Source organism: Pseudopipra pipra, chromosome 1 (genome assembly GCF_036250125.1).
Source record: "Pseudopipra pipra isolate bDixPip1 chromosome 1, bDixPip1.hap1, whole genome shotgun sequence".
Classification (NCBI taxonomy): domain Eukaryota; kingdom Metazoa; phylum Chordata; class Aves; order Passeriformes; family Pipridae; genus Pseudopipra; species Pseudopipra pipra.
The window spans coordinates 47,437,066-47,450,602 of record NC_087549.1 but is presented as its reverse complement, the minus strand read 5'-3'; the positions used below and the strand labels follow the sequence as shown (position 1 = coordinate 47,450,602).

At 37.8% G+C, this 13,537-nt stretch overlaps 1 protein-coding gene across 2 annotated transcripts in view; it reads left to right on the top strand.

Annotated features, from left to right (window-relative positions):
* The window catches only part of LAMA3 (laminin subunit alpha 3), a 114,287-nt gene extending 102,198 nt beyond the window's left edge, over positions 1 to 12,089 (top strand). For both annotated transcript variants that reach the window (XM_064655077.1, XM_064655067.1), the window contains exons 63-78: positions 289 to 436; positions 1,281 to 1,400; positions 2,322 to 2,446; positions 2,792 to 2,912; positions 4,055 to 4,195; positions 4,948 to 5,078; positions 5,950 to 6,084; positions 7,650 to 7,794; positions 8,097 to 8,248; positions 8,647 to 8,836; positions 9,137 to 9,277; positions 10,091 to 10,250; positions 10,388 to 10,515; positions 10,634 to 10,727; positions 11,068 to 11,187; positions 11,370 to 12,089. In XM_064655077.1, coding sequence (XP_064511147.1) covers positions 289 to 436; positions 1,281 to 1,400; positions 2,322 to 2,446; positions 2,792 to 2,912; positions 4,055 to 4,195; positions 4,948 to 5,078; positions 5,950 to 6,084; positions 7,650 to 7,794; positions 8,097 to 8,248; positions 8,647 to 8,836; positions 9,137 to 9,277; positions 10,091 to 10,250; positions 10,388 to 10,515; positions 10,634 to 10,727; positions 11,068 to 11,187; positions 11,370 to 11,515 — 2,197 coding nt within the window. In that variant the 3' untranslated portion in view covers positions 11,516 to 12,089. The remainder of the gene's footprint in view (positions 1 to 288; positions 437 to 1,280; positions 1,401 to 2,321; positions 2,447 to 2,791; positions 2,913 to 4,054; positions 4,196 to 4,947; positions 5,079 to 5,949; positions 6,085 to 7,649; positions 7,795 to 8,096; positions 8,249 to 8,646; positions 8,837 to 9,136; positions 9,278 to 10,090; positions 10,251 to 10,387; positions 10,516 to 10,633; positions 10,728 to 11,067; positions 11,188 to 11,369) is intronic.
* The last annotated feature ends 1,448 nt before the right edge of the window (positions 12,090 to 13,537 follow it).

Sequence of the window (13,537 nt, the reverse complement as noted above, 5' to 3'; positions counted from 1 at the left end):
AGTTAGGTGTTATAAAATCCAGACATAATTTGTGGACTAATGGGTTCGGCTCCTTTATAAACTATTACATTAAGTTCAAAAAAGTCACTAATGATTTCCTCTCTAAAGACCAGATGTGAGTCTGATAGAAGGTAGTGGAAGGTTTTCTCTCTGCTTGGGCTTGATCGGAATTTGGCCCTATACCAAATGCTTTAACTTAAGCTTTTTTAAAACTACAACAGCAGTAAGTCCATGTGGTAGTAGTTTTTGCTCTCATATATTCACACCTGTGACATTGAATTATTACAGGTATAAAGAAGAGACTGACCAAAGCTATTTTGAGGGCACTGGTTATGCCCGTGTCACAGCAAAAGAAGGAAATGCTGACCGAGTACGGTACGAGCAGACAATTCAGACTACTGCAGATGAAGGCATTGTGTTTTTTGCAGCACATGAGGTAATGTGTGGAATGTTTCTGTCTGTTTTGTGGTCAGAGAACATCTTTAAAAATCTTGCTTATTCAAGAACATGTTAGATTTAGTAGTAATTGTAAGGAAATGTCTTAAAAGTTTGATTTTTTTTCTATGCAAAAAATTAGTAGATTCTGCTGTATGTTTAATGTCATATGGTTTAGTTTTTGGTAGTTATGCAAGGAACAGGGAGTTGGACTTGATCATCCTTATGGGTCCCTTCCAACCTGAGATATTCTATGATTCCACAATGGCTACTGAATATTCACTTTGTCAAAGCTGAGAAAAAAAATCATTCCAAATAGCTCTTCCATTAGGCCATGCAGAGAATTCAGAACTGGGGGCAGGAAAGGAGGAATGTAATTGGAATCAAACCTATGTTGGAATACTGAAATCCTACAATACTGGAAGTGCATTCTTTCCAAACCTAGATGTGTGTGGAAACAGAGGAAGGAAAAATATTGAAAGTGACTTGGTGACTTACACCTGTAAAGGTGCTCAAAAAGGCAGTGATGCTACTTATCTAGTAATGTCGTAGGCATATGGCAATCACTGCGACATGTTCTGGATAATTTTCTATTTCAGTAGACATCTTGCAATGACTTGAAGTCCTTTAGAGATTTGAAGAATACCTGGAACTGATACCAGATCTGTTTATAATAGTTTAAAGTAATTATGGTTGATTAGTGTAAGATTTAGTCTGCTTTGTGTTACCATTTTCCCAAAAAGCTTTCTTGAAGAAACTAGATAGCTCCATTAAAATTATTCATGACAGTGAAATATATATGAAATTGTGGCAGTTTAATTGTGTTGGTGTTCTTTATATTGCAGGATCAGTTCATCAGTGCACTAATTAAAAATGGTCACAGAGTTTTTAGATACAAAGTTGATTCTGAACCTCCAAAAGAAATAGAAACCAACGCAACTGTAAATGATGGAACATATAAACAAGTATGTAATTTTAAAGAATCGAGTGATCATTATTTGTAAAAATATAGATTAAGTGAAACTAAATATCCTGTTGTAATGTTTAGTTATGGAGTTTTCTTTTTCTATGAGGAAATCTAGTCACTAGGGATTAGTTTGGACATGTGAAAATTAATCTTTCTCTTGTCATGCTTTACTGTGAATAAGTTCAATTTTAACAGTAAAACCACCAAAGAAAAAAACTTTGTCAGAGAAATGCTTTACATAAAGAGGACTGTGTACATTGCAATTATTGACATTAGTTTAATACTTAGATTAGTGTTTTCACCACCTAAGGGTTTATTTCTTCTGATCTTTATAGGGATTACTCTTTTGTAGTCTTTTTGTTGTTGCTTGTGTCCTTAGCTTCAGTCCAGCTGTTTCGTAGCACTACCTTAGTGAAATCGTAAAGACGTTGTTAAAAACCTTTGATTTCCATGTTGAATTATTCTCCCTTTTCACCTTAATATATTTCCAACTAAATAGTGTAAGTTGCAGGGTCTACTGGAAGGAACTTTTATGCCCTACTGGGTCAAGTTACCTCCAGCCAACTGACTGACTTAGTCCTTGTATCAGACAGCAGCTTCTGAATCTTCAGCTGCAAACAGAAGACAAAAATACTTGAATCTTAGATGAGATTTTAGGGCAATCTTTCTGAGGAAAATAAAACCTCACCTTGTATTTAGATAGTAAGACATTTTCCTTAGGCATTTGCTTTGGCTAAATACCCAAATTTTGCAAACTACTTTTGAACTACTTCACTTATCCTGCATTTAATCACTAGTAAACAGGGGGGGGGGGGGGTTGGAACCACCACTGTGTCCTGCTCCATGGGAGTACTTTTAATCTGCTAAATTATTTTTGTTTCTACCAAGTGAAGTAATTCTCATGGTTCACATATTTCAGATTAATTTGGTGTTTGACCGAAAAAGGAATATTGTTTATGTCGGTCCTGGTATTAACGCCAACATACATGTCTTCAATTTCACTGAGTACTACCTAGGTGGAATTCCACCTTTTTTACGGGAACGGTGAGTAAAAAAGACTGTAATGCACAGGCTTTGTACGGAAACTCCGTCTAAACTCTGTCCTTAAACAATTTCTTACACACTCAGTCAGGTATCTTATGTGACATAAAAAGAACAAACGTGTAATACATTATCATCATCTGGGATTTTTGGCTAAGGGTGCGATCTTTGCTGGAGTGTATCCTGAAGATTGGGTTTGATCAGCATGAAGTATGTGTACGCAAGAAAGGTTGCTCTTTTGTTGTCTTTCTATTTCTTATATTGTCAGCATTTATAGGCTACTATATTGGTGTGTACTTTGAAATATTAGGCTACTGAACTCTTTTTCCTTCCACTCCCTGAAACCAGCTTTAATATATCCACACCTCCATTCCGGGGCTGCATGAAAAATGTGAAAAACCCAACCACTGCATCTGTTATTTTTGATGAGACTTTTGGTGTCAGCAAGAAATGTTCAGATGACTGGAAGGTAATTAAAAAAGTTCCTTAAAAACTTCTCCTCGAGTTCACACAGTCTGGTTTGCCTGTAAATCCTGGACCATTGTGTTTTAATTAAGTCAAAAATTGTATTTGGTTAACATGTGACTGCAATAAAAGAACGGGGGCTGGGTATGAAGATACAGAAGAAATGAGACACCATCCCTACTGTGATAGCTTGCTTCAGCATATAGTCCACCCTCTGATTTAATACTGTTTACAATTAGGAATTCATATTTACCATCTAACTTGTTGGCTTCTAGTTGCTGTTATTGATTAGGCTGGAATACTTAGTTACTTAATACTATTCTGGATCTTCCCTGTCATCAAGGTGATTCCTAATTAAATGAGCTCTCAACCTTTTTTCTTGAAAGATCTTAACTGACTACTTCTGCTGAAGTCTCTCATTGTAAGGCTATTGCTCCACTCATCTGATTGTTTTGTAATTATTTTCTGTGCACCCTTGAGTTTTGCCCCATTCTTTTTGAAATGGGACAATGTGACATTTCAGTGCTGGCTTAACCAATGCTGCACGGAGAGATGAAAACTATCCTTCTACTTCTCCTTACTGCCGCTTACATGGTGCATTATCTCATTTGCCCTTTTTTACTATGGGCTTGCACTGTAAGTTTGTGCTTGTTTGCTTTCCCTTCTTGGCATCTAAACCTTTCACAGAGCAATTTCTTTGCAGGCTATTTCCCAGTGCAGAGGATCTGACCTTCATTCTTCATATCTGTGCAACTTCTCAAGTATTAAAACTTGTCTTGTTTCAAAAGGCACAGGTATATTCTGTCCTATGACTCACACAGTTTCAGTTATATAGCTCATCTACACAGCTCCATAGCCACTCACTTTTGTGTCCCCAAGTGTGAAAACTTTCAAAGCCGAGTAGCTAGAGACGAACAGTTCATTATACTCGGCGTGCTTTAGAATTTCTCAGATCATAGTTAATGCTGGTAATACCAATTCAGTCAGTGTGTTCTGTACTGAAATAATGGTGCTTGTTGTTTGCCTTGGGCTTGGTTTTGACTGGAGTCGGTCACAATTATGTTGAGTGGGGCAGCTGTTGTCTCATGTTTCCATTTCCTCTGATTAGGAGGAAAATCACTGAAAACATTATTTTCTCTCTTTCAGCTTGTCAGATCTGCAGCTTTCTCCACAGAGGGAACTCTGAGCCTGAGTGCAACAGGTTTCCCATATCCCAACGATTTCCAAGTTGGCTTTGGCTTTCAGACCATGTCTTCGACTGGAACACTCTTAAATTACAATCTACGGGTATGAAACTTGTTCAGCTTTGTGTATGTGATTGATTTTATCTCTGAATCAGTCTTGTCAGTTTCTGTTCTAAGTCTCATGTATATTCCTGTATTTTAAGGCAAGAAATGGCTATTATAATCATCTTTTGAGCATGGCATCTTGGGTATCATAGGCCAGACAAACTCATCCTGGCAATTTCTTCACACAGCCAGCAAGTAGTTTGATCAGTAACTGAGCTTTGAACTTGAGCCTTCTGCAGACTAGCTTGTGCACCGAACACCACCATCCCAGTAAGAAAACTGTTGCCGGATACAGTTGGCTGGAAATTTTCTCAGGAAAAATAGGCATTCTGCCCACATAGAAAGGTTATCGTGATCAAATACGCAGAGAAAAGCGGTTGATTTTGGCTATGATTCCTCAGAAAGCAGGGAGGTTCAAGCAGAACTGCATTCTTGCTGGCTGGAGGTTTTAAGAAATGAATGCAAACCAGGCATTTGAGAAGGGGAGAACTGACTCCTCTGCTTTTTGTAAAAATAAACAAGTATTTTAACTAATTGTTTGGTACTCAGAGTGCAGAAGTATTTTAAAACAGAAACTGTGCTAATTGTGCAGAACTTGGCATAACATCTCATACCGGATGACTGAGAAATGCAGATTTAGTGTAGGAAAATTTGTTTCTTACAAGCAACCACTGAGAACTGCATTAATGGCAGAAGCAAGAACTAAAGGCTCTTGCATTTGGCTGATGATTTTTTGGGATTCTTTTATAGCCTGATGTTCTTACCATCTTTTTGAGACCTGGCTCTGTAATTGCAAAGATGCGAGAGAAGGAAATCAAACTGGAAAAGGAATACGAGGATGGGTCATTGCATTATGTGACAGTAATAAAAACAGACAGCACGTGAGTCCAGTTCTTTATCTGATTCTATATGTTGTGGTTGGAGAAAGAAGATTCAAATTCTGTGGGACTTGTTCTTTAGATAAGTAGCTAAATATGGCGTCTGCTAGGAAAGAATACTTTAATAATGAAGGAAAAGGAGATTTTTGGTCTGTAAAGGTACATTTTGGTACCTGTATGGACAGCTGTTTCAGCTGTACCCCATTATGCGTGTCTTTTATAGGTTGTGTGAGTTTTGACGGCTTGTCTAGCTGGAGCTTTGGAGGCTTTGGAGCTCTTCCTCTTCCCATAACCTTTACCACTGTAATATAGGTGGTTAAATGACTGGGGAGGAAGCAAATATTGTGTCTGTTTTTTCATCAGTGGTCTTCTACACAGATATCAGAAGAGACAATTTACTGAAAAGCTCCTAAATTATATTGATTTCTGTGGAACACATGAAATTACAGAAGTGTTAGTTGAAGTGGAAAGTTGTAAATGGTTGGCTATAACTTTGGATGATTATAACTTGATAGTCTGTAGTAGCTGTTGCTCACAGGTCAAGTGCACCATTTAGACACAGAGAATTGAATCCTGTTCCATAGATGTCAATTACAGTTTTTCCAGGAATTTCAACTGGACCAGGATTTCACTGTAGGACTGAAGTTTGAGCTTCAACTCTTGCGCAGTATCTAGTATGGAAAAGCAGAGCAGTTTCACTGCAGTCAGTGAGCACATCCTGAAAAAATCCTAGAATTAAGCTAATGAAGCTCTAGCATAATTAAAATGTAACAAGAAAACACATCTGTCAAATGGTTCTTTTTTATATATATTTCCTTTTGTGTCATAACTATTTCTTTATATTTCATGCTTATTTGGATTCACTTTGTTTCAGAGTACTTCTGCTGGTTGATGATGAGTCAAAATCAGAATCAGTTGACTCTCCCAGGGCATCCCAGGAGTCAAACAGACCTATAAAATTTGGTGGAGATAGTTTTGAAGGTTGTATCTCAAACATCTTTATAAAAAGGTATTTGGCCTAGAAAGAATTTTGTTTCATGCATTTTATCCTGTTCTTCTTCTTCGATTATATTAAAATCACTTTTTGCTAAAATGCTTTTCTTCTGTATGTGTGAAGCTTTCATGAATTCATAGCTTTGGTGCCCTCAAATATTCAGTTATATTATACATGACATCAAGTTGTAATTAATCTGCTGTTCAGATGTAAAGGAATTTTAGTCTGAATCATACCTGTTTAGTAGTCTGCATAGTGAATTGGAAATGTCCCAAAAAGTATCTGCCAGATTGTATTGTTATGGCTCCCCAGGGAGCCAGGTAATGAAAGGAGCAAAGCTACTGACAGAACCAAAACAGTTACACAAACAAGGGAGAGCATATGTATAGAAATCATGTGCCTGATTTAGTTTGTCTCTTTTCTTCATGTGTTTGCCTGGTTATTAGAGACATCTTATAGGCAAAATTTAGAAGAAAAAAATATGCGTAAATGTATTTCCAGAAGAAAAGCTTTCCTTGATGCATAAGTGATGTCCCAGTGGGCTGTAGTGTTAGCTAAGTTTTGCTGAGTATTTATACATGTGTAGAGTTTTAAAAAAATGGTTTGGCTTGGAAGGGACCTTTAAAGATCATCTGGTTCCATACCTCCTGCAACAGGCAGGGACACCTTCCACCTGACCAGGTTGCTCAAGTTCATTTAAAGCACTGCAAGACAACAAAGTAACCTGCGTATTAACCTCTCCATCAGAAAACAAACTTGGAAAATTGTTTTTAGTAAAAAAATAGATGGACAATTAATATTGTAGCTAGTCTGATTGAGTGAATAGACAACAACCAGCATTGAAGGAGTTCAGGTTTTACCCTCAACTCTATTGCTCTTTTCATAGAAAACTGGGGGCAAGGAACTTCATTGCCTTTTCTTGTTGTAAAGTGTTTTGTAATTTACTGATTAGAGATGCTGTGTACAACTTAGAAAATTATGCTATTACTTAATATTATTCTTTATACACATGGGAAATTGGTTTTGACAGTCTTTCTGATAATTTGGCTCTAATACTAAAGCTGCATATGAAGCTGTGATGGGCTTTTGCCCCTCGACAAAACTCATTAGAACATCTTATTTAAAAATGAGTGAATCATGGACTGAGCAGAACCTGATGTTGCCATTTTTTCTTGATCTGCTGTTGGTTTTGAATAATTAACCAGCAGAGTTTTATAGACTGATCCAGAATCTTATTTAATAAGGCCACTGTAATTTTTTTCTCTTTTTTTCAGTGGCAAAGTTTGTTTGTTTTTTTTTAAATTGATAGCTTTTAGCAAAAAATACTTTATTTAGAAAATATGAGAATAAAAACATTGGAATTTTTCCACAGCCAAAAAGAAATGGGCAGAACCGTGGCAAATATGAAGAGTTTTTACAACATTGAACATACATTTTTCTTTGAAAAATAAAAATCAGTACTTCAACACTGAATCACTGGCAAATCTGTTTTGTACAGAACACAGTTTTACAATATATTATTGATTACACTAACGAAAAGGAATGCTGCCTCACAACACTTTCTGCTTTCATCACTACAGGACAGGTCAGCTCCCTGAGGTTCAAAATCTTGTGAGTTATACTGGCAAGTCTCGTGTATCCCTTGGAGCTTGCCACAAACACGAGAACCTTGAACCAATGCTGCTGAAGGAATTTGAAAATCCTCTCGGGTTTAAGATGCTCAAGGTATGCTTATTGTTACTGTCATCTTCACTCCATATTGCTGCCAGGGCTTTGTCTGCACAGCCATCATTTGTAGAACTGAGATTCGGATGTTCTTATTTTCCTTCCATCTTACATCGGAAGAAAGTTCTTACTGTTTTGGAGTTTCATGCTAAACCCACACCTATCTAGAATGACAACAGCTTTTCTGTCATTCAGAGAAGGCTGTTGACTGCCTCAGGTGGGAACTCTTAAATGTGTTGATTGAAATGTTTCTATTAATATTCATGCATAGTAAATGTTTCAATTCTGTCTTACACGAACAGAATGAAAAATACCTTGATTATTTGAAAGCTGCTAACATGCAAAGCAACACAATACCAACTCAGTTACATGTCAGCAGTGAAGCATATCTCCTTGGAAGCATCCCCAACAGTTTCATATCCTACATGTTTTCTCCACTCTTATCTACAGACAGGTAATACAAATGTTCTCAGTTCTCCTAATACTTGAATTGTCAAAGCTGCTTGAACCTTTGAGTGCCAAGTGTTGGGGTTTTCTTCTTGCTTATGTCTTGGGCCATAACAAAAGAGTGGTTCTAAAGGTTCAGGCGTTTTTTTCCTATGCAAACATTTACCTAAACTGAGTAGATTGAATGGGATGTAGTAGACAATTACAGTACATGTTGATGCCAATATGTCAAGTTTCATTCACATTCAGAAATGCAGGCAGTGTAGAATGCCATGATTCCACCCACCCAAATTTCATTCTGCATTTCACAAATGGGGATTTCACTAACATTTTTCTGGAGAACAGAGAGAATACGACAACTAACAAAATAGACTTGTACTTGAACATGCTTACTTTCCACTACAGGTTACATTGTTCTGTAGATGTACGGACTCGATCATCAAGAGGATTAATAGTCTTCATGGAGGAAAGGTCTGAGGGCTCTTACGTGGCCCTCCGCATTTCAAAAGGACGTTTTGTCTTCTCACTTGGCTCTGGAGGAAGACAAATCAAAATCAAAACCAGTATTAAATACAATGATGGGCAATGGCACACTGTAAGTAGTATGGCACAGGGACCATGGTGAAAGCACAACTAGCATTCAGCAGGCACAGCTTATTGAATTTTTAAGATATTAGAAACTCAGTTTTGGTCATCAGAAGTTAATTCCTGTGCCTGAAGGTTCATGTGGTTGACAGGTCTCTGAGAGAGAGCTTATTGAGACTAATAGTTCCAGCAAGTTATTTTCAGTTTAGGTATTTCAACAATGTGGTGTCTAATTTAAAGACAGAGAAAATCTCCAGTGGCTTTCATTGGCCTTTGGGTTTTTCATTCTTTGTGTTTGCACCCTGGAAAGGTGGTCTTCAGCACAGATGGGAAGAATGTCCGCCTTGTGGTCGATGGTCTAAGGGCCCAGCACAGAAGATTAGCAACAAATTCTGCCATCAGCATTAAGCCACCAATCTACGTGGGAGGGCTGCCATCACTGAAAAAACAGGTAAATAATTAACACATCCACCCACACACACTCCCCATGCTGCACTAATTACATGTGAAAGTGTTTAATATGCAGGATTTCTGTGCTGAAGAGCTTTGGGGGGTATTTCCAAGCACCAGGTGAGCACCATCTGTGACTGGTGTTTGCAGTTGTGCACTACAGATCTTTTTCCTCACCTATTCACACAGCCTTCATCTGGATCCATATTTTCAACATGTGTTGCTGAGACACTGATGACAACCATGTACTGTTTTCATTTTTATTCTTTAAAAATAGAGAAGATCAAAGTCACATTTTTAATTCCACAAATACCATCTTTTGGCAGAATGTTTACCTCAGTGGAATAAGCAATAATCTGTAGAGAAGCAAAAGAGCAAATTGAGCTAATTCTCATTAAGGAATTATGGCTGTAGAACTGGATTTTAATCTGAAATGTATGTGGTTTCTATTTAAAAATGGGACAATTAATGATCCGAGGTATTTTATAAAATCAGATATAATACTCTTAGGAAGGGAAGGGGGTATTTGAGATTTCACAGTTCCTCTTGCATTGTCTTTTTGACACATCATTGGGGACATAGCTGTTCTACAAGCAGGAGTTATGTTAATTCAAAATCAACTGTTACTTTCATGTTTTAAGCTCTTTTCTTAGACTTCTGAATATCTTTTCACTGCATCAAAGATGAGTTTTAGGTGTCTTTAGTGCCAGTTGGCTTTCTGTAGTCCAACAGTCCAAAAGAACTAATGTTTAGTATTATTACTAAAAAAATTACCATAATGCTTTAGTATTCATGTTTTGAAATATGCTTTCAGAATATACCAATGAAGAGTTTCAAGGGTTGCCTGAGGAATTTTAAGGTGAATGGAGAAGTTATGAATGCCCCTCTGCAAAAAAATGGCGTACTTCCATGTCTGGATGTTCCGATGGACACGGGGATTTATTTCTTTAATGAAGGAGGATATATCACCACTGGTAAGATGTGTAGAGATTATGGTATCTGGAATTATGTCTGAAGTGTGTATGGTACGGGTTATTTAAATTATTTTTATATGATTTTCCAATCTATCCTCCTATGATCATTCCTCTACCCACTGTTTATTTGTCCACAGGTAATTTGCTGTTGGGCTTTGATTTTAGGATTGTATTTACCATTCGACCAAGGAGTTCAACAGGTATACTCTTCCATGCCGGAAGCAAGCAAGACAACTACTTGACTGTTTACATGGAAGGAGGAAAGGTAGGTACAGACTGTTTCCACTTCAGCTGTATTTCCCTCATTCAGTGGGGAGAATTCTGACCTTTTTGTGTTGCTCCTTTTCTTTTTGACAATAGCTTAAAAGATAACTTTTTTACAGGTCATTGCGGCTGGAAATAGTGGTGCTGGAGAATTCCAGACATCAGTCACACCTAAGAAACCTCTATCTGATGGACAGTGGCATACCATTGCAGGTACATTGTGCATACCAGTTCTTCTGAAGCTTTGAAGAGATAGTGGGCACAAAGCACTGCAGCTCCAGATTTTATCAATCATTTCACTTCTGTTTATTCTGAGAATACTCTTTAGAACAATGTAAGTGTCTTGTGTTAATTCAAGGCTTTACATAAGATTTTTTGGGGGGGGGCTCTCTTAAGCCCCAGACTACTTAGATGTGTCAGCCTGACTTTGAATTAAAACCTGTTTTTCCTATGAGTTAAATTTCAAGAGAGATGCTATTTAAAAATAGTGCCATATCTAGTTGACTCATTAATAGGGTTGAGAAAGAATTCTCATTTACCTGCTCCTTTGCAGTCTCTCAGAAGGAGAACACTGTGCAGCTAGAAGTGGGCACAGAGAGTAGCTCTACCACTGGACTTCGACCCTCTCCTCCTAGACGTGTGTATCAGCCACTCTACTTTGGCAAAATTCCAGGTAATATTATTGATTTTTTTTTTTGGTGTATCTACTCGCTTTTTTTCCTTTCTAAAACAAAGGTCCAACCGATGCATGTAGTCCTATATCATTCCCCCTCTTTTAAAAGCCTTACAATAATTAATGTTATTTAAAATAATTTTCATTTTATTAACTTGGTCTTTCTACCTTGGTTTTTGTAGCAAATCTGGACACCCCGTGGCTTCCAGTTAAAGACCCATTTTTTGGCTGCCTTCAGAGTATTAACATCAATGACAAACATGTCTCCACCAGGAGAATTTCAGAGATTCATGGTGTAGTGAATTTGCATGGGTGTCCAGCAAAGTAACTGCTGTTAGGGTTGATGTACACACATCAGGTGCTGTCTGATGAAGTGTGAATGGTGTCTGGTGGTGTGAATTCCCTTTTTGCTGAACACCACCAGTCATCAGGCTGGTTATTCTGAACAGCCAGTGAGCAAATGCATCCTCTGGATGTGGACTGTGCCAAAGCAAATGAAAAGTATTTGCTTTGATAAACTCCCTTTTAAATGTTATTGATTTCCAAGGTAATCTGTTGCGCCTTTTGAAATATATGCAGAAAACATAATTGTATATACCCTACCGGGCCAAATTCTGCTCTCATCCATAACAGCTTAAACTTGAGCTACTCCAGTGCCTTAATTTTGGAAATTTGCCTTAATGTTGGTCACCTTGAGAGCAAATTTGATCCATTAATATAAAGAATTTTATAAAAATATAAATCTCTTTGAATTGTTGTTTATACAGAAATGTACATTAATGTTAAAAGTAATAATAATAATAATATAAATGGAGTTTGAAGCACTTTAAGGAGTGAAACTCTGGGAGTTTGTTACAATAGTAGGAATTGCGGGGCCAAATAAATGCAGAATGTTCCTAAAACCGTCCAGTTTCTTGTTTGGTTTTTTCAACCCGGTGGGGGTTCTGTGTGCTTTTTACGGTCTGCTAAGTCCTGCTGACTTTATCCAAATGTTTTGGTAGCTTTAAGAAGCTGGTTTGCCTGAATAAGCAGGTATCCCTCATCTCTGTTTATTTCAATTTGATTATCTAAAAATCTCAGAGTCATTTTTTTGCAATCTTCAGAGCTAGAAAGTCTCCTCCATAGGCACTTTTTTTTTTTCCTAATAAAATGAAGACAGGTTGTATCAAGAATTGCAGCTGCACCTGCTACAATTATGTAGCATGAATTACTAAACCAGCAAAACTGTTTTCTTTGACATTCAGATCTTTACTTTGTACCTGATTGTGACTCACAGTGGAGGGCACAGAACACAGTTTGCTTTATTCTCCTGAGTAGAGGGCTGGACTGAACAGACTTGACATGGCTTCTTCCACCGTTGTTCAGAATCAGCATTTTGATAGTTAATTTTTTTCCCCAATACCCTGATGCCAATCTTTTTTTTTTTTTTTTTTTTAATGAAAACCTTTTCTAAGGCTGGTCCTTGATGTAGACAGGCATGCAAACAAATCCTCCTTCCCACCTAATGCTCCTTTTTTCAACTGCCTTCTTGCTCAAGGTGCAGCAGTGTGTCCTTAGAGTGTGTGAAATGAGGTGCAGGCTGGATAAATAGAAGATGCCTGATACATGACCTTATGGCTTTGGTCATTAATCCCTTTTCAAATTTTTGCAGCTTTGCAGGTCCTTTGCAGCTTCTCAGGGCAGCAAAAGTTTCAGAAATCTGTTCACATCAAATCTTATGTTGCTTTCTCTTTTATGGCAACTCTTTTACAGGCAAATCTCTCTCCATGCAGAGGTTTCTCAGCTATAAAGCTAGTTCTGGAAGGAATGGTGAAAGCATGCCAAGGTTGAGGCCTCTGAGGGAGCAGAGGATTGGCATGTAATGGCAGAGCCTTCTCTCTCTCTGGAGATGCTCTGCAGAAACATGTTCTCCTGTATGGCAACCTGCCACATGGGACAGAGACAGCCATTGGCCTAAAGGTGATGGGGTTTGGAAATCACCTTTTTGGATAGCAACAACTGAATCATCTCCTCTTGTAAAGCTCCCTGCCTTTGAAGTAGATTCTGAAATACTCAGGTGACCAAAACTGTGGAAATACCCAATTGATTTACTGGCCTCAGTTGACATTAAAAGTTTCCACAAGGAGAAAGGAAGAACAGTTAAATTTTATCATGCAATTCTCTAGTAACATTCCATATCTCATGCCCATCAGACTCCTTTCTGCAGACTGCTCTCTGCTTTCTGAAGCAGATTTTCTCTAATCACAAAAAAAGCCTTTCCTCCTTCCCTTCCCTCCTCACAAAAAGCAATCATGGCAAAGATTTTTGCATCACACTCTGGAGCCAGTCCTGGATTTCGATTTCCTTCCAT